The 19,717-nt window shown below is 40.2% G+C and overlaps 2 protein-coding genes across 2 annotated transcripts in view; both read left to right on the top strand.

Moving 5' to 3' along the window:
- The first annotated feature begins 709 nt into the window (after positions 1-709).
- tmem44 (transmembrane protein 44) lies at positions 710-7,860 on the top strand. The gene is made up of 10 exons (XM_072388682.1): positions 710-942; positions 1,026-1,152; positions 1,228-1,318; positions 1,552-1,733; positions 1,951-2,037; positions 2,130-2,300; positions 2,650-2,796; positions 3,710-3,778; positions 3,880-4,023; positions 7,615-7,860. Exons 1-10 carry the CDS (start codon positions 758-760, stop codon positions 7,798-7,800), a joined length of 1,389 nt encoding a protein of 462 aa, XP_072244783.1. The 5' UTR covers positions 710-757; the 3' UTR covers positions 7,801-7,860.
- Positions 7,861-9,714: 1,854 nt separating this feature from the next.
- atp13a3 (ATPase 13A3) overlaps positions 9,715-19,717 on the top strand; it is a 31,027-nt gene continuing 21,024 nt past the window's right edge. The window contains exons 1-4 of the mRNA XM_072389375.1: positions 9,715-9,916; positions 15,962-16,042; positions 18,491-18,577; positions 18,678-18,851. Coding sequence (XP_072245476.1) covers positions 18,527-18,577; positions 18,678-18,851 — 225 coding nt within the window. The 5' untranslated portion in view covers positions 9,715-9,916; positions 15,962-16,042; positions 18,491-18,526. The remainder of the gene's footprint in view (positions 9,917-15,961; positions 16,043-18,490; positions 18,578-18,677; positions 18,852-19,717) is intronic.

The raw sequence follows: 19,717 nt of genomic DNA, 5'->3' as shown, positions 1-19,717 counted from the left end.
ACTAAAAAGAAACATCAAGAGGAACATGCTGCAACTATTTACGGTAATTGGCAACAGCTTAACGACATGATTGGGTGTAAAAAAAAAGAGCACTGTTGAGAGGCAGAGTCTCCAAGAAGTAAAGAACTGTGTTTAAGAATTGGACTCAATATTCCAAAAATAAAACATCGGTTTGAGATTTGCAAATCCTTGTATTCTCTGTTTAATTTAGGTTGTTTCTCAGTATTCGTTCCTTTATGTTTCTGTTGAATAATAAGACCTGTATGATTCAGATTATGATATTTTTCAAACTGTTGGTTGGTGCACTTTGAAGAGCCGTGGAAATAAGCAGCTCATCGATACATATGTGCGTGTATGAATGAATTATACTCAAATGACCTCATATAGTACCTGTCAAACTAGCCAAGCGTCATTCAAAGTGCTTTGCAAGCGACTGACAAACGCAGGGGATATGAAAACGAATTTGTAAGACGTACGCACTCAGAAAAAGTTTGGCAGAGAGGTAACATTGGGATGAAAGAGCCAACATAATATAGGCAATAATAATAAATAACATTTACATTTGAGTTACATTTGAACTCGTACAATTTTCAAAATTAAATCCAGCAAGTCGAATTGCTGCGGATATACAAATAAGTGAGCACCTGCAGCGCAGGTAAATAAGCCCCTCCCCACATTTACGCAGGTCATTCCTGTGCGTCAGGAGGCGCACGTCAACTTCTTCTCACTTTCACGTAATACAAAAGTATTTGCGAAAATGGATGGCAGTATAATAATCGCGGATGGTGACATCAAAGTAAGCTCCGACTATTTCCCCGCAAGTCTGGTTTCTTTTTGGGAAGCTTCGGTCACCACCTGTTTCTCTCATCACGCGGACAAACTTTGCGTCCCCGCTGGTCTCACCTTAATTTCTGCACTACTTTTACTGCTGTCGTGCCTTCTGTAAGTAAAGTCCGATTCTGAATTGACCCCTCCCGTAATTGAGATACGAAGGTCTCGCATCAAATCCGATGTATCTGTTTAAGGGTCGTCTATCAGAGAGGCAAATTCCCAGGCGAGTACACCGGAGAAACCGTCATAGTCCTCTACTGCCTCCTCGGTGACCTGTGCAGCACAGTGGGAGCCATTCTGTCCAAACAGCTGCATATACAGGTATTATGATTTGACTAAAGTAGTTTTTATCTGTTGCATGTAGTAGCCTAGTGTCATTTGTTTCTCTCGCTCTAGATTTTCATGAGTGCTTTTACTGCTGTGATGGATGTGGTGAATTGCCTCATGTGCTGCCTCCCAGTGTTCCTGTGCTGGAACTCAACAGCACGTAAGTTAGGAGCAAACGTTACAATCCCTTGACAATTCCACAACCTCTACTATGTAAGTGCAACAACTTAGCATATATGTATGTGTAAATATTGGCATCCAAGAGGCCAAACCCTTTAGGCAAAATAGAAAGTAAACTTATCAGAGAACCTCTACAGATAACCACACAAATGAACAGTGAATATGTTGTAACTCTGTCAAAGTTCAGCCATGTTCCCTGCTGTTCTCCCTCAGAAAGGAGACTGAGGATGATGAAGAAGCGCAGAAGGCAGCATCTCCTGGCTGTGGGTGTCTTGATGGTGGTTGCAGGAGGTTTCCTGAAGTCCAGAGTTGATGATATTCCACCAGTCGAGCCTGTCAGAGGGAGAAGACTGCTGCGAGTCCTTCTGCAAGTCTCCAGCTGGAGTCCTTTAATGGTGTGGTTGCACAGTGTTTAAAGATGTGCGATCTGTTGTTTTTACTGTTGACACACTGTATGCACATAAACTAAACTCATCATTTTCTACAGTGCTGAATAATGTTTCCTTTAGATGGTAAGATTTAAAGGCCCTGGTTTTGCAGTGTGGATACAGATTAGTTCTGATGTCCATATGTTATAGCACACATGATAACTCTACCCTGTTTTTTCTATAGGACAACAGCAAAATTCTTGGTTACACCCTCGGGCTGCTGTCCCTTTTCATTGCTTGTACTTCCAGGTTCCCTGCACTCTGTAAAGTGGTAAGTGACAAACAGCACACTGGAGTCGGAGCCACGAGAATCAAATTTCTATGGTGTCAAATCGAGAGTTGATTGCATTTACTTCCCTTTAGAGAAGAGGACAGAAGTTGGCCAAGGCCTACATTTCCTCCGGATTGCTGTGCTCACTGTCTGGTACCCTCTACACCATGGCCATTCTCCTTTATGACACTCATTTTGGGTTTCTTATGAGAGTTATGCCGTGGCTTCTGTCATCAATAGGCTGTGTCACCCTAGACCTGCTCGTATCCTTGCATGGAGCCGTATGATCACGTTTTATTCTCTCTGTTTGGAGAGTAGCTTGTCTAACTCCATTTTGTTCCAATCGATGGCAGCTCAGATGTATCTTAAACTATTAAATTCTCAAATGTTTAAATCAGACGTTATAAACAACAAATTGAGCAGGTGGAGGATAATGCAACGTCAGATGTAACCTAAATATTGTACTTTTTCTTTTAAAAAGCTGATTTCAGGGAAGCTCAATACACCAAACTGCCAGAGGACTAGAGTGAACTGTAACTTTGATGTGTTGTTTGAATGTAGAAAAATAGTTTGATAGGTTTGATGTGTTGGCTTTTAACCCAGCAATGTCAGATTTTAGTCATCCACTGGTGCAAGAGAAGAACCACGCAGCGGTCGATCAGACTTTCTCCGGACACAGAGAGCCTTTTGAATGGTTCAGGTGTCCAAACTGAGGAGCAACAGACGAAACAGCAAACACCATCATCAGCACAAACAAAAGTGAGTTTATTTTGCTGTTATTGCTGCTATCACTTCTTTAAGAAGCCTTGATATCTATGGAACTTCCAAACTAACTTAGTGACTTGTATGTACTGACAGTTAAGCCCAAAATTATTCATGAGGGAGTTTTCGCTTGACCAAAAGGATTCCTCTGTCTGGAAATTAGCTAAACGAGTGATAGTAAGACACGAGATGTTAATGACAGATTTTGCATATCTTTACTGAAGTGACAAAGAACTGGCATTCCATTCTTTTTTTTTACCCTACATGGTGAGGACCCTTGGACAGTTAAAAAATTAAAAGGACTACATTAAAACTGTAAGTGGATAACATCAGGTAGTGTGCAGTAAAACATGTCCTTCGTATTCCAATAAGACAATAATCTGAAACACCCAATCAATCAGTGGTTGACATCATCACCATGTTCCGGCTCAGCCTGAGTCCTGACCCAATTCATACAAAAAATCTGTGTAGAGAGTGAAAGATCAGAGTGATGGCAAGGAAACCCTCTAAGTTCAAAGACCTGGAGATAATTAATGGAGAGCGATGATCCCCAAATTGCAGTGAAGACATGTAAAAAGCTTGCTTTGTAATTATAAAAAACATTTGCTTGCAGTAAAAAGCAAATAAAGGCTTTACCACCGATTGCTGAGAAAGAGCAATAAACATGGTGAACTTGGGATTTTTGTAATAATTGTAACAAAAGTTGTTTGTTTTTTTTCTCTTATTTTATCACTAGACTTTTGTCTCTTATGCTCTTTCCAACCTGTAGAAACCTTCCATCAAACATTCTGGGCGTACCTGTATGTCATTTACACAAATCTGTGCTAATTTGATTTGTTCATTGTTTTTTTGTTTTTTTTTTACTCATGTCTTGGATTGAATATTATAGTATTCAACCTTTTCCTCAAAGACAAAAAATGCACAGAAGACGACTGAGATGGGCGACTACATGGATGTGAGTTTTCAAACTGCTAGAAAAGTAAGCTAATAGCGGCTTTTGCCACACACACAGCTAATGTAATCTGTATATGAAATCTTCCCCTCTAATGTTTTTAAAGTGCTTTTTTTTCCCCCTCCAAGCAAATGTCCCTTAAAGAAGTGACATTGTCTAAGGAAGGTGTGGATGACGGTAGTCTCCATAAGGTGGTGCGAGTGATCAGAGTGGACAGCCTCTGCTCCTCAGATATGTCCTGTGACTCGTCACCAGTCAGCTCTGATCTGGAGGTGGGTTGGACTGTGTTGTGGAAATTTCTTTCATATGAAATCAACTTAAGTGAACCAACATGTCGTAGCAGAAATGCAAATGGCATCTAAAACAAGATCTTGTCTTCGGAGCCAGTGAGTTATCAACCATGTGGAAGCAGAGCAGCAGAATTCATCTGAATTCATCTATCTGCTAAGTTTATTTTAAGTTTATTTTGCCAGCTGTCTTTGAATAATGTCATAACATTTTCACGAATAATATTGTCTTTGACAAATTTGATTGCTAAAAAATCTGTAAGATTTTAAGATTTCAAATTTGTAAGATTCAAGCAATAACTCCCAAGTCTATAAACAAATAAAGGCACAATGTGCACTTTTGACAAAATGCCACTAGGTGGAGACAGCATATGGAAATAAGAGAGCACGGCTGCTTCTGCTTGTGTCATGTAGTCACTTCCATTGAACTGTTGTGATGACTTTGTTCTGCACCATTTGTGTCCTTTTTATGAACCCTGAAGTTTATCATAAGGAGCAAGTCGGGTCTGATGCTGTTTAATGAATTTTAGACAAACTCGAGGGATTTGTTTTTATTCTGTGGTTGAGTTCCCCTTTAAGAATTAATCTTGTTTGAATTGTGGTCTCAAATGTATGTACTAAAAATGGGCATTGAGACTATTGCTTTAGTGCTGCTGGATTTCCTTATTATCATGATTATATATATTATGGGGGAATTGTATTAACTTGTCTGCCTCTTAAAAATATAGCCATGTAAAGAGCTCATAAGACAGAGTCACAGCGGGGTTTGTATGGTAGTCACAGACAGTGACTGCAGATCATACTCACTGTTTTTCACATGTGACTCTGGGGGGAAGTAAGTCAGAAGACAGCAGAGAGCAGTTTTTGTAAGAAAACAGTCAGCATGTTCTTGGTTGAATGATGCGACGTGTGCATGTGGGAAAAAGAGCAGAGTGGACCAGGGATTGTAATTTAACTTTCCCCCCACAGTGTGCAGTTGTGCCTAAAAATCAAATATTGGCAACACAGCAAAACGAGTCCTGTTTTAGACTGTTGGCATTTATATAATTTTCCCTCTTTAAAATGCATAGTTGGAGATTGCAAGGGGGAGTGAAATTCCAACTTTTTTTCCTTTTTCTTAAGGCCTTGAAGCTCACAAGCAGAAGAGAAACTCCCTTACTGTGCTTTAGTGGAAATCCAGTCTATGGAGGATGTCATTTAATCAGAAACAAAGGCAAATGGTGCAAGCACAAACAATTGCTGGTTGATATTGTTCACCAAACAGGAAAAAGCAATTGACCTGAATGCCCTTAGCTAGTTTTTGTTGTTAGAGAAGTAATAGGGATTTAACAAGTGCTCCAAATGAGCTGTGAGAATGTATTCTCAGCTGTGAATTTTCCTTTCTGAATTAATGTAATCTCAACTTTGATTGGGTGATCAAGATCTGTTAGCTCTGGCAACACAGCATTAGTTCCCAAATATTAGGTGTGTTGAGGGCAGATCAAGCCAAGCGTGTAAACTCATACCAGCAAGCTCTTGTGACCAATGTCGATCTTTAGTCAATAATTATTATTTTTAATCAGAGACCAGAATTCTAGGGTTAATTCCATCGCTAGGCCCTCCCTCTCCGACACCCGTTCTACTTGTTTGTCAGAATTAACAGACACTGTTCACTTGGTTATATAATAGAAAGATAGTTTCCTCACAAGTTGACTCTGTGTCTAATGTTTAATCTCCACCAAATGATATGTGAGACTGTTACTTTTTAATCTGGTTGCAGTGCATTTGTGACATGGAAGCCCAGAGGTTAACTAACCTGCTTGAAAGAAAACTGAGAACGAAGAGAAATGGGCCACAATGTTTCTACATCAAGTATGTGCCCACGTGTGCTGCCTTTGAAACTGAACGATCACTTTGGCCAGCAGCTTGAAATCTCTATTGTCCCGTGTGTGTCGTACACATTTCTGCTGAGTGCTCATTCTTGGCTGGGGTGAAGCTGAGGGGTACAGTGCTGGGTGGAATTGTTTAAGATTTGACATGTGGTCCAATTGTTCTTTTGTAAAAAAAAAAAATCTTTGATTAAAGACCATTGCTGGGCTGGGTCTGTCTGCCTAGGAAGTGGTGCAAAATGTTTGCCTTGTCTATAGGGGGACAGTGCTACCCCCTGCTATTTTGGGAGACGTTTATGGTCTCTTGTGTGATGCCTGCTGGCCAGGAATTCGAACTGTGTGTGAACAATACAAAACCTCTTGTATTGTACATGTTCAGTTAGAGCTCTCCGTGTAGTTCAACAAAACAGTTGAACATACTTTATGGATTTGTAACATTACAACTACCTTAGTGAAATGGTTTAAGGAGCAGGGCTTCAGAAAAGCCCTATTGTTTATCATTGTGCTCTGATAGAGAAGCGCTACCTGAGACATATTTGCGAAAGTGGCTGAGCAAACAACTGCTTAATAATGGACCAGCGTTACATAATGGAACAAGAGTTCCTTTCCAAACTGTTCCTACATGTGTCATTTTTTTGTGTGAACAAGGACACATATTGCAGAGGCTGTCCGTATTCCTGTCAAACATTTCACATTATTCTGCCGAGATGCATAAAGATGTCACATACCATGAAACGCAACAATATGGCAGAGCAGAAAGCGAGAAGGACTGACATGATGCAGGTTTTAAAAGGATTAATTCACACGCCATTTGTTTGATACATTCTGTCTGAAGTTATCTTTTTTTGGATGGTATACAAGATGTTTTAGATGAGTAATGCTACAGTCCTACTGAATTATTGGAGTGTATGGATTGTAAGGACATAATGTATAATATCTTCTGAATAAATGCAAATAATGCATTTTTATGTAACCATTTTTATGAGGATTTTCAATGTGTCCTGCAAAAATAATTATTGCCACCCTTTTGAGCTACCCAGCATCCCAAAATAGTTATTTTTTTAATTAAGAGAGTTGTCCATATCTATGTGGAAGACATTTGGAAATGTATTTTTCAAGATTATTGTCAAGAGGTTTCATAGATGTAACACTTTTAAGAAATCTGTGTGGGTTGAAAAAACAGTGAAAAGCTTCAGGCTGACTTGGAAATATCTGGGCTGGTTCGTTTCAGCCTGTATTGTGCACAGAACCAAGTAGGTTCCTGTATTTGAAAGCCAAGTTGAATACAACCGATGAAAGAAAGGAAAAAAAGAGGAAAGATTAGTGCTTGCAAAAGTCTTCCCAGATAAGCCTCAGTATTGCTGGGATAATGTTCGAGGGACAGAGGTTCAACAAACAGTAATGTGGCAGAAAGTACCAGCAGATGGCATGGCGCTTCTAGGAGTCTACAAAAACATTTATTTATGTATCTACTGATTTAATAATAGCCTGCTGTTTTTACCAAATGATGTGAAACCATGTCTGCATGTCTGATAACACAAAACTGTCTCATTTGTATTTATTTCTCAGGATATTGTGAACTCTGTATTTACTGTTCAGGGATGCCAAAAATTCTAACCAGGATTGTAGCTACTTATTACACCGCATATAAACTTAGACGACTACATTACATAACATCACCCTTCTACTGTAATTTTCCATTTTCTAGTGGGATTTTGGAGCAGCCATTTCACAATGGAGTAAACCTGCAGCAAAACCACAGGAGGGGGATGAGTTTCCCCTTCAAGACTGGCCAACAAACCCCAAACCCTTCAGCGTCTGCATGCGCTCCATGTCTGAACTCCCACAGAATACTCCGACTGCACCAAATGAGAGTGGCTCTGCTGTAAGCTGAACGCTCCTTCGACCACGTCTGGCCTTACAACTTGTGAATTAATAAAATTGCAAACATTGACCTGTTATTTGTCATTTTATTGCCTGTTTTACAGCACTGTTGCCTCAAATGACAAGTGTTGGTGAAATGATGCTGAAGGGTATTGGTCTGTAAGTGTATTGTGCTGATTTGTCTCCAGCTATTACAGTAAACAGTCCTGTGAAAACTATGATCTATTGCGAGGGTTTTACAGAAAAGATCTTCCCTAATAAAACACAATTACTCCCCCTGCGGCCATTTAAGGTTATTGGGTGATATCCTGTATTTTGCTAGTCATCCAGGGTTATCAGGGCTGGACTGGGAAAAGGGCCGGCAGAGCAGATAAGCACTAGACTAGACGACCAGGGCTTGCCCGTTCTCCCCATCATTCAGCGGACCTCTGTCCATCAGCTGGCTCTTTGGCTTTACGGGATGATGCTGGAACAACATAGCAGAGCATTTTTAACTGAACACACTTCCTAAAGCCTGATAACTAAACAATACACAGAATAGAGAAGAGATATGAACCGCACTGAACTCCTCCCTCTTACATTTCCTGAAATGACATATCTGTCTGAGAAAAATGACTGTGAAACAACTAATGACATGTAACAAAGCAATTGCTGATATCAGCAGTCCATATTAATGTACCTGAACACTTTGCTCTGCCTGTAAACATGACCCAGTGAGTCGGCCGGGAGATAATTCTATGCTGTTTGTTGAATATTGTGTGAGCCGATTTCATGCCATTCTTCAAATGTTTCCAAATAATTAAATCAACGATTTTGTGCCAGCTATAAAACTAGTAAATTAGGCAAATAAAGTTGGTGCCAAAAATATGAAGAATCAGGTGGCTTGTGTTTTGGGATGTTATGTATTGCCCTCATGTGTAGGAGGATCAATCATTACACAAAAACTGTCAGTTTCCTGGAGCATTTACTTCTAAACTATTTCAGTATTCAAACTATGACCCATCTTGAATGTTCCAAAACACAAGTTGCTGTTTGAAGGAGTCTGAGTCCAAATGACAAATGCTGAGTTAGCATTGCTCAATCTCTGGGCCTCATCTCTGTCCCTTCTGAGACCGTGCCAAAGAAAAACAAACTGAGTGTCACACAAAAACGTGGAATTCTGTTTGCAAAGGTGGAGAAGGGCCTGGATTAACACATCTAAAGCAGCAATGGGGAGCAGGCCTTTCTGTTTTTCTTGGCCCGTGCGTCAGAGCTCACTCCACTGCAGAGGACGTGGAAGATGCAGGACATTTTGTACACCTTGCAAGCTGGCCAGAAACGGAGGAGGGAGAAGGAAAGGTGTTCAGAACAAACACAATAGAGTAAATATGGTAAACCAGGAATAAATCAGAAACTAAACCTCTCATTAATCAATACATAGTTGTTACTAAATAACTTTCACTGGAATACAGGATTATGTAAAAGTGAGTTGTTTGACTGCTTTTAAAAAGACGGAGGATAATTTGACTTGTAAAGATCAGAAAAGTTTTCTCACCACATCAACACCATGCTGGTACAATATAATACTGTCAATGGCTCTGGAAGGCTCATACAATATCTTCTTTCATTTCTTTTCATTTTTTTTTTTTATAGAAAATACTTCTTTATGTGAATACAAAGGGAAGCTTTTGACAATAAAATGATTTAATGATAGCATCTTACCCGAATAACCTGCTCTTAATCAATTCTGAAACAGGCCCACAATAAACCAATAATATCTTTTAATGTTATTTTTTTCCAGGACAGCGTGTTTGCTTTATTATAACATCACCACTGCGTATTTTGAGGCGTAATTATATTCACTTGGGATGATGGTGTCGTTCTTCTTGGTCCTGCGTGATGTCACGACATGTCACTTCCTGCCGTCACACAGCCAGTTCAGGCCAGTTCACCGCTGCTGTAGTACTCAGTCTGTCTCAGTGAGCTGTCAACACACTGCTACTTTCCACTCCGGGTGTCTGCTCTGACAACATTTTTCTATTAAACTCTGTCCCGTTTTCTCTTCAGCGACGTTTTCCTTCAGATAACAGCTACTCTCTTCTCACTATGACTCGAAGGTGATCTTCAGAGTGTCCAGGTGGTTCTGGGTGAGTGTGTTACTCTGAGATATGTTCGCGGCTTGCCTTTATCGCTGTCATGATCACCCATGTGTCAATAGCTAACCAGCGCGGCTAAAGCAGTAACGTTAGCATTATAGGTGCGTGTGTGGACGTCAGTCTCCTTACTGTGGCTTTGCCAGGGAAAGTAGCCAGCGTTGGTATTAAAACACAGCTCGCTCCAACAGCGAATGGAATAGAAAGTAAGGGAAAGAATGGGAGACACATGGACTAAGTAGGGGGCTATTATTGTAGCCTAGCTAACATTAGCCAGCTAGCAAACACCCAGCGATGTCTTATAATCCACCCGACGAGGCACTTCCCTGGCTTACTGGGGTTTGTAACAATGATTCATGGTCAGCAATTCGGCTGCTAACACTGCATGGTGTTATCGTTTTTTTGCTAACACGAGCATATGGAAAAGAAACACAGGCAAGTGTGTGACCCGATGCAGTTTGAACCTCCCGTTGGGAGAAATCTGATTACGCACATGTCATTATTGTTACTGTTCTCGAAGATTTTTGAATGGTTTGATAAAGTTATCGTTTACTCTCCGAGTTTCCATTAATTCTGCCTTACAGTAATTGTTGCCACCAGTACGAAAACGTACGTGTGATGACTTGTGTCCATCGAGCACGACAAACCCCTTTTCTCGCAGCTTCTTGGCTCTTAAACACCTGCCACCCGGCGCTGGTCTCCACCTACCGAGTTTAATTAAACTGTTTGTAGTCCCAATCAATAATTAATAATAATAGTATGACTTTTTATTGACTGATTTACATAGGTTGTTAGTTGACAGCGTTTTCATTACATACAGCATTGTACAGTGAAACGCATGCAGCTTGGAGGCAAATGTACCAGTAAAGATGTAAAGGAATTAGATTTAAGTGCCTTGTTTACTTTATTCTGTGACAGCGTTGTTGTGATGGGGACGATAGGTTGCGGATAAGAAAGTGCTACCAGATTGTGTCTTCTGTTTGAATTTAATTGTATGATAATTGTGCAAAGTATTTAGAACAAATGTTATTTTGCTTGCATTAGAAAATCTAATCTTTACAAATTAGTTTCCTTAGTTATACCTTTAAGATACTATATAAAGTTGTTGATAAGCTTGGGAACCATACCTGCCCAGCAACTCTTTTTCCATTTCATATAGAAGATGTCATCTGACCATCCTCCTGTTCAAACATATTTTACATCTGGCCCTACCTAAGATGGGTCAATCACGGCCATCTATTTAATATGGAGCCTATTTGTTATGATAAGACAATAAGAGGGGCGCCATAGAGACGCGTTGCTCAGTGTAATGACCCATGTTTCGCTGCTTTGATTGTTGGTCTGTAGTTGTACATAACGTCTGTTTCAAATCAAAAATGAACTGAGAGGTAAAAGACTGTTTCATTTTTGAGCGTTTGCCTGGTGATGCTGGTCTGTTTTATAAGAGTGAGTCTTTAAGGGCCTCTGTTGTGCCAGATTACAAAATGCTTAAGGAAACCAAGCATCAACAAGGTATTTGGCTTCATAAAACCAACGCCATTCATTTAATGTCCTGGTTGAATTCCGATTCCTTTGTTTTGCAGAAATATGAATCGTACAGAGCAGTTGAGGACAAATGTATTCATTACTTATTCACTTTTCTTTTTAGCTGTTAACGGAGACAGCAGTGTTGGCTTGTATGCTTCATCTTGCATGTCCTTCATGCTGTGACAATGAGGCCTTCACGATAAATAGTTTTTGTAGCTTTTATGAGAAAATTACTTTGACTTAAAAAAGGATGACTTACACACACACACATAGTTTTTTTTCTCTCTCTCTGCAGTCCATATCCCTGTAGCGTTTCGCCCATTTTAGGATTCAGACGTGATATGTACAGGTCTGTTAGTCCTCTAAGTGGAAAAGTAATTTTAAGTCCAATTTCTGATCATCTCAAGCTGTGTGTGCGTATCATTTAGATATCCAGAGGTATGGATAGAGATATCCAGCTGGTAATTCAAGAAGTCCTTATATTTCATTTGGTATCGGCACACCAGGAAGTGTTTTTCAAAACTGAGTCAGTTAAAGCAACAACAGAAATCATTGATATTGGTATTTCTTAACTGACACAGAAAGTTTCATTCCCGGAACCAGGAAACTGAGAAGCTGAACATGCCCTTTTATATCTTTGAAGTACCTTCTTCTCTGTGAGAGCTTGTCGTCTTTTCAAATTGGCATTTGGAAGCGGTTTAGTCTCAGTAAAAGAGGTGTTGCGCTGATATTCCACCGGCCTTTGAGCCTCAAGATTTTTTTTACGTGTGAGCTCAAAGACATCAGCCTATGATGGAAGGCCTGCCAGTGTTGATTTAGAGTAGAGATGAGAAATATCCTGACATGGTAGAAGTCCTCTTGACTGCCCGGCTCTGTTTGATGTGGGAGCCCCAGAGCAGTGTGATAGAAAAACAGACCTCTGCAGTGCTGTTATAGCGCTTCGCCTCCAATAAGAGCAGGACGGCCCAGCGGGCCGCATCAGTGAAAGTGAGAACACTTTCAGTAAACATTTCAACAACTGTAAAATTTAACAGAGTAATGCAAACCTGAGAATAGAGATATCCCATGGATTTTAAGATTACAGCTACGGCTTTGGATAGCATGGCACCTAAAGGTCAAAGCTTTTAATTCCTACCTAACTAGCTTGCTGTTTCATAGTCAAGAACATGTTCGCTTCATCTGTTTTTTGTTTTTTTTTCACCTCTCATATTTGGTCTTCAGTCTCCATTTAGATTTTGGCTCTGGACGGTTGGACATGTTGAATTATTAAGTGTAGTCTGCAAGAGACAGCTCAGGGCCAAGCTCTTGATTGGTTCTTCCTTAAAACGGTGCTGCAGATTTAAATCGAGAAGGAGCCGCAGAGATCAGATAATATCAAAGCAGGCATTTTCCATTCCTCTTTTCCATACCTGGTTAAAATAAACTACCAACCAGATGACAACAGAACAGACGTCAGTGGCACCACTAACCTCCCTGGTATAATGACAGTAACTTTCATTCATACTCGCTGCATATTGCTTGCGTAATTGCTGAAGGTTTAACTCTAATTTTCTGTGGAGTTATGGAGCTCTGACTGGAGTGAAGTGACTTTTTGCTAATAACGTGGAATACTTCCAAATGCTTTATAAGCTTGTGTTATAATATCACTCCACCTCACCAGACGTTACCATCCCAAGGTTTACTCTGACTATGTCAGGTAAAAAAGACATATTTATCTCTTTAGTCACCAGGTTTTCAATAGCCAGCACTATTATATTTGCTTTGTCGCTGTATAACTAGATGCATTACACACTTTGTCTGCAATGTCCTCATTAAAGCTAAGCTAGACAAAATGTTCTTTGAAAAAAAAAAACAAAAAAAAAAAACTAAGCTTTCTTTGCACTTTTGTGCACGACACTGCTTGGGGAGAACATTTAGTAAACTTGCCTCAGTAACATCAGCTAACACTGATTAAGCGGGGCGTCCTGCAGACAATCTTCTTTTATTGTTGCTCAGTATCTTTAAACTGCATTTTACCGGTGTGACTAGACATATATCATGTAGAAGTGGCATCTCCTGTGGAATCTGTATCAGTGAGCAAAAAAAAAAAAAAATGGAAATGTGTTTTAATCTCTTTTACAGTGAAAAAAAAAGCAGTTTTTCATAGTTTGTTAAACAGTTCCCAGTTAATCCAAAAGCATGTGGTCAGACTTAAAGTTTGATCTGTGGGATTAAGGTTTTTTTTCCCAGCCCCGTTCCCCATGTTTCCTTCTCATAATATCCACATTGTAGGACTCTTCAACTTTCTGATCTCATCCATTTGAAGCTCTCCTCTTTCTCTAATTATACCGGTATGTCATTGGTGTAGTTTTCTGCCCTCAGCTGTTCATTTGGCTTGTTGTCGGTTAAGAAAAAACTGCCTCTAAAGGGTTCAATATGGCAAGAGCTCTCAGTCAGGGGTGTTCATATGCATCAAAGCCTCGAGAAAAAAAACCAACTAGGTTTTATCAATGTTTTCTCTGTATTGATTGAGTGCTGTCAGGGCAGGTGGTCAAAGATTTTTAAAGGAGGCCAGTAGCAACAATGATAAAAATCCCGACTTGACTGGCTCATGATGTGAAACAAAGCTTGGCCGTAATACCCCATGAGTAGGAGGGGAAGTGATAAAGAAAGCACATTGAGTGCAGAGTATGATGGCAACAAAACACTTTCCTCCAAATGCTTCCATGAATTATAGACTTCTGTCATTAGGTCATGGTTCATTGTTCACTTTTTCCTTTTTGTCTATGCGTTGAAGAAAAGGACCGAAGTGGAAAGGAGAATATGTCTGGTCTCTAATTAATTTATTGTTGTTGTTAATATATTCAGAACTTACAGCGCCGACAAATAAGTTGCTAATTGATTGTGTCAAGTTGTAATCCTGTCATGATGTATCCATCATTAGGCTGTGTGAAAGCTCTTGGACTCTAATAGTTTTAGTTAATGTCACCGCCTCTGCTGTGGTTTCATAGGCTCACATTCAGTGGGTTCCTTTTTTTAAAACGGACATGGTTTTCTTTCCTTTTTTTCTCTCTTTTTTTCCTGGAACAGTGATGATAATCTTGTTTAAAAAAAGATATTAACGGCTGCCTTGTTTTATTTTGTTTTTTTCATGCCAAGACTGCTTATGAATACAATAGCAGACTAATCAAATGAGAGACAACAATGTGGCCTTAGGCTGGGCTCGAGGTCTCTATAAATAACACTGAAGTCATGAGGACTCCTAGAGGCCCCAAACATGGTCCTCGATGTTCCTGTAAGAACACTGCTTTCTTCTGTTACTCTCAGTTTCCAAAATGTAGATTGTACACTTTGGGCGGTACAAAAATGTAACACAAAGCCTTGTGGAGGAATGAGAATCGGGGGGGAATCACCTGACTGTTTCTGCAATTATTTCAGTAGGAAGCTGGGCAAAGTTCTCGAGGCATTTCGTGTCATCTTGACAACTGCAGTAGTGTAAGGGTCTTTTGTCACTGTGGGAAATAATCACTGGGAATGAAGTGTAAAATTAACAGGGATTAGCAATGTCAGGAGTTAACGGGACCGTAGGTGAACTTTCATCAGTCCAGTCCATGAAATTCTGTTAAAAGACCGACAGTGGCACCGTCAGCTGTACTATTTCAGCTATTTTTTTTTTACTACAGTTGTAAAGACACCCAAAGTCTGGCATATAAAGTCAATAAGAGCAAAAATGAATGACATAAATGACCATAATGCTCTATTACAAGACTCTGATCTCATACTTTATTGTTGGATAAAATGAAAAGTCAACTAGGACGAGTGAAACATGGTTAGAAATTAATTAATTATTGATCCCGCTGATTCACTTTCAGCCTTAGAAGCATTGGCATTGCAGGAAGGCCGATTGAATTAAAGTTGAGTTGATTCATTCAGCGCTGTGGCCGAGAGATCAGTGCACAGAATGTCCAAGGTGAAAAAAGTCATGGAAGGACTATGCTGACACTGAAAAGACCAAGTTTACACACTCTTCCAATTCTTACCGAATTGTTTGTGATGCTTTTTATGCTCTTTTCACAGGGTTTCACAATCGGTGCACTGTTGTATATTTCATTATCCAAAGGATTTCTTGGGTTGGTTTACAATGAATTTAGATTGTGACTTTCATGAGAACTGTCAGGGTTGTGAGTCATCCGGACCAAATAAAGTGATGGGCAGAGGGTCCTACTTTGGATTTCCAGGAGCTGTTGAAGTTCTAGTCACAGTTTACAGCCAATCCAGGCATCGTCTCGACTCAGAAAAGGGATTCTATGCAGTGCTTGCAATCTAAAGAGCGTTTGATATGTTATTGTTTTTCTATTTTCTGCTTAGAAAACCTGGATCTCATCACACTTGAACCATTTTTACGTTTTTTCCATGGGAATGCTATGGCATTGTGCTGTGACGGTTAATTTCCAGTTTATAAATTTAGTCAAAGCCCCTGAAGCTTTGAAAGCTTGTGTTTGTAACATGAGCTGCGTTTTTTTCTCCTCCCAGGGTTCCAGGTTGGTGTTGTGAGAGAGCAAGCTACCTGTGGGGAGGTGGACCGCCTGGGGCATTGCGTCCCTGGCTCTCAAGGTAGGAAGGGGCTATATCCACATTAATCAGTCAGCTAATTATTAATCCCGGTGTTTGGCTGTTTTTGGATTATCGGATCTGCAAATGATTTGTTAATTCACGAAAGCAGCTGCAGTGAAATAATGTTTTTGACTACTATGTATCAAAAAAGAAAGAAGAAAACCTGTGGTTGGCATGAAGTATCCATCACGGAACACAATACTTTCTAAATATCGGCAACAAACATTGAAAAACACATGAAAGCTGACCTTAAGTAGGAGCACACACACTAACAAGAAATATGTCAGAAAAGTAAATTTTATGTTATTTCTGCATTAAACACATTTCTTTTACTTGTACTGTTGATTCAGTACCAGCCAGTACGATAACCATTAATCTTCACAGAACCTCCAGGCTTTTAAGTCAGTTCTTTGGGCACTGATCAACCTTGGGCTACTTATTCCCTTTGCCTCGTATGTTTAACCAACATTATTGATTTTTGTTATCCCGCGTGGCCTCGTCATCCGCAGAAACCCTCTTGAAATCGCTTAACAACGAGAACGTAAACCCTGAGCTGGTGATTCATTTCTTATTTTTAACCTTAATCTTGTGGTCTACAGCTTCTCCAGAAAGTCTTGCTCACTGTGCTATTTCAGGCCAAAGAACCTTTAAGCGATCAGTTCTTTAATTTTCACTTGTCCTCAGTGCCTTAAGATTTTTCTACTGGTTATGAAATACACAGTCATTTATGAACGTTTCCAATCCTGTGGATGACCTAAAGAAAACTGTACCTTCTGAGTTAACATCTAACATGTTGGAGCTGTAAACAGGGTTAATATGGCTCGCTTGGGACAGGCCTGTCAGACACATGGCTTTAACTTTGGCCCGTTGTGTGCTTGCAGTCTGTAATTACAAGCTCCAACCCTCTGTTATCTGAACAGGCTCCGTCTCAGCAACCACACTGAGCCCAGCTTGGTACTTTGAAATCCTTTTTATGAAAGATGCTTTAGCTGCATTTTTGTCTCAGCCATCTGCAATATTTCTAAACTGGAATAGTGACTCAGTCAGTAATACACTGATGTCTGCATTTCCAGTCATAGCACAAGTTTGGGAGGGAATGTTCTGGTTGCACGGTTCCTACTGCCTAGCGCCGGCCGAGGGAGGGGCGGTGGGGGGAGCTGCCATTGTAATATACAAGGAAGGGCTTGGTCCTAAGCAAAATATTCCACAATATGCCAGAGAAAAGGTTCTCCCGGGTGTAGCTTGCTGATAAGATCTTAGTGCGGGGGTAGTGACACAGGATCAGTGAGTGTTGAAGGGGCAGTGGGGGGGCAGCAGAGGGGTGGCACCATGCCCTGACACACCATGGCAGCATTTGTCAGCAATAACTGAGGTCAGGGTACCATAACTTCCCCACCCCGTGTCTTTATATTTTTTCTGGTCTGTGTATGTACTCCCTCTCTTTTTAATCATTAGTCATCTTTGACTTCTGCTTTTGGTCACCTGTAAAAGAAAACTTAACTTTTGGAGAATGGAAGTTGGAACACTAATCATTGGAAAAACCCTCTTGAAAGTGTGTGTGAGCACGCCGAGCTGAGACCAGCAGATGCTAGTTTGCTGAGTCCTCTGCTGAATTGAAATAAATTCTTTGCAGAAACAAATCTTCCAGTTCTTTGTTATTTTTTTTGCAGCCACAGAGATAGTCTGCAGCGTCACTAGTATTTCCAAGGATGTTTTTACACAGTTGCCCTTATCTGCTCATATTAAGGCAGAGGTGGCCCTGTTACAGCTATTGCCAAATAGCAGTTATTTGAGCTAATTATCATATCATTATCAATAATTATCAAGCATAATCATTAGAATCGTTCCTATGAATCTGTATCATAACAGAATCTCATTTCCATTACAATTTCCATGTCATTTTCCACTGTGTGTGTCTCCCTCTCTCGCTGTGGTGTAATGGCACCAACTGTTTTTCTCAAGGCACTTAAATTGTAATGTTCTCCTGAATGCATTTTGATGAGCTTCTATTGACATTAATCTCATAAACAAAAGCCAAACACCACAGTGTTGCCGTGGGAAAAATCTGAGCCTCAGATGGCACCATTAGTTGGGTTTGCAACAAAAAGATGGCAGCCAAAAACAGCTAATACTACTAATGTAAAACCTACAGTGACGTGGTATTCCTAAAGGGAAAAAGTCAGTATGATTCTAATCGCAATCAGTTGTAAAGTGAAATTTCATCACTGATAGCCAGTGCTATTCTGTGGTAAACAGCCAATGATGGAGGAAGCTAAATGATGAAAATGCTTTAAATTCCCTTTATTTTCTAACTAATATGCGTCTTCATAACTGATATCCCTGGAAAAGTATCTTGTGAGGCCCGTGTCTTGAACTTTGACCTTCTGATGTCTTGCCCTAGCTTTTCAAAGACTGTTAAGGCTGACACTTTGTTCTTTGTGCGTTCAGTGACTTAGGAAGGGGCTTGACAAACTGTTCTGCAACATGGAGAAGGGAGACGTGAAGGTCCTCAACAAGGGGGAGGAGGAGGAGATGGTATGACTTTTTTTTTTTTGTAATTTGCCGTCATTTGCGCTTTGACACATTCCTGTCTGACTGAGCACACCGTGATTCTGTTTCTTCTCACATCCTTAAGGAGCTGCAAGGCTACCGTCTGTGTCATTGGCGGTTGGCACTTGTGGGCTTCGGGGTACTGTGTACAGGGGGCTTCCTCCTCCTGCTGCTCTACTGGATGCCAGAATGGTGCGTCAAGTCCACCTGCACCCGTACCACAGCCCGTGATGCCGAAGTGGTGTTGCTGCGCTCCACGGTAGGTAGCAGCATGAGCCCGACTGATCCTGGCTGTCCTTTGGACGGCTGCAGCACTCTCTGCTCAGTCGTCACATGTACATTTGTTGCATGTATGGTAAACAGTGGAATTTACTGAACATCATGCCAGGATGCAGTTTATGAATTACCCCCAGAATATATTTATGAACAATGTTGTCAAACAAAAAGTGGCAAGTAGAGCATCAATATAACTTTAATTGGCCTATTAACAGTAATTAATTTGTACATAATTGATGAGTCATGTCAGACAAAGGGCATAATTAGAGTGTATTTATATGAGTCTACTGTCAGTGGCTTCCCACAGACCATAACTGAATGAGAATGTAGAAAAAAGCATATACAGGGCCGTGTTTCAGCTGAGATCTTTTCTATAAGTCTGCGTGTTATTGTCTACATGCATGCCACATTTCACGTTCAACCATTAAAAGCCCATAAAAGTAGCTGGATGGTAAAGAAGGGTTTATTCATAGAACTTCTCTGCAGGCCTGCAAAATGATATAGTTAGAATAGAACAGTATCAGCCGTTTAAACAGAACTATTCTTGTTACCTTTGTTTTTATTTTTCAATTAAATGATGTAATACTGTTGTTTCAAGGAGATTCTTCCATTATGTTGTGGAATTAAAATAATGGCAGGATTAATTTAGTCTCATTAAGTCAGTTTTATGCTGGAGATATGAATCTAAAGCTCGTGTTTAACAGCTTTGCATGAATACAGCTGAAGTATCACAGCAGCACAGTAAATGCATTTCGGCTGGTTTATTCATACGGTCTGAAGAAGGAACGCACAATAATAATATAATAATGCAATATATCAAACAGCTTTATGAAAACACAGCGTTTTCAT

Source organism: Leuresthes tenuis, unplaced genomic scaffold (assembly GCF_036924035.1).
Source record: "Leuresthes tenuis unplaced genomic scaffold, fLeuTen1.0.hap1 SCAF_7, whole genome shotgun sequence".
Taxonomy (NCBI): domain Eukaryota; kingdom Metazoa; phylum Chordata; class Actinopteri; order Atheriniformes; family Atherinopsidae; genus Leuresthes; species Leuresthes tenuis.
The sequence above is the reverse complement of the archived record's forward strand: the minus strand, read 5'-3'. Positions and strand labels throughout refer to the sequence as shown.

Excerpts from the sequence above, each read along its gene's own strand:
- tmem44 (XM_072388682.1), top strand. The coding sequence starts at position 758 with ATGGATGGCAGTATAATAATCGCGGATGGTGACATCAAAGTAAGCTCC. Across the intron at positions 1,153-1,227 it reads CCAAACAGCTGCATATACAG|ATTTTCATGAGTGCTTTTAC; the intron begins GTATTATGATTT and ends CTCTCGCTCTAG. Across the intron at positions 3,779-3,879 it reads GTTTTCAAACTGCTAGAAAA|CAAATGTCCCTTAAAGAAGT; the intron begins GTAAGCTAATAG and ends TCCCCCTCCAAG.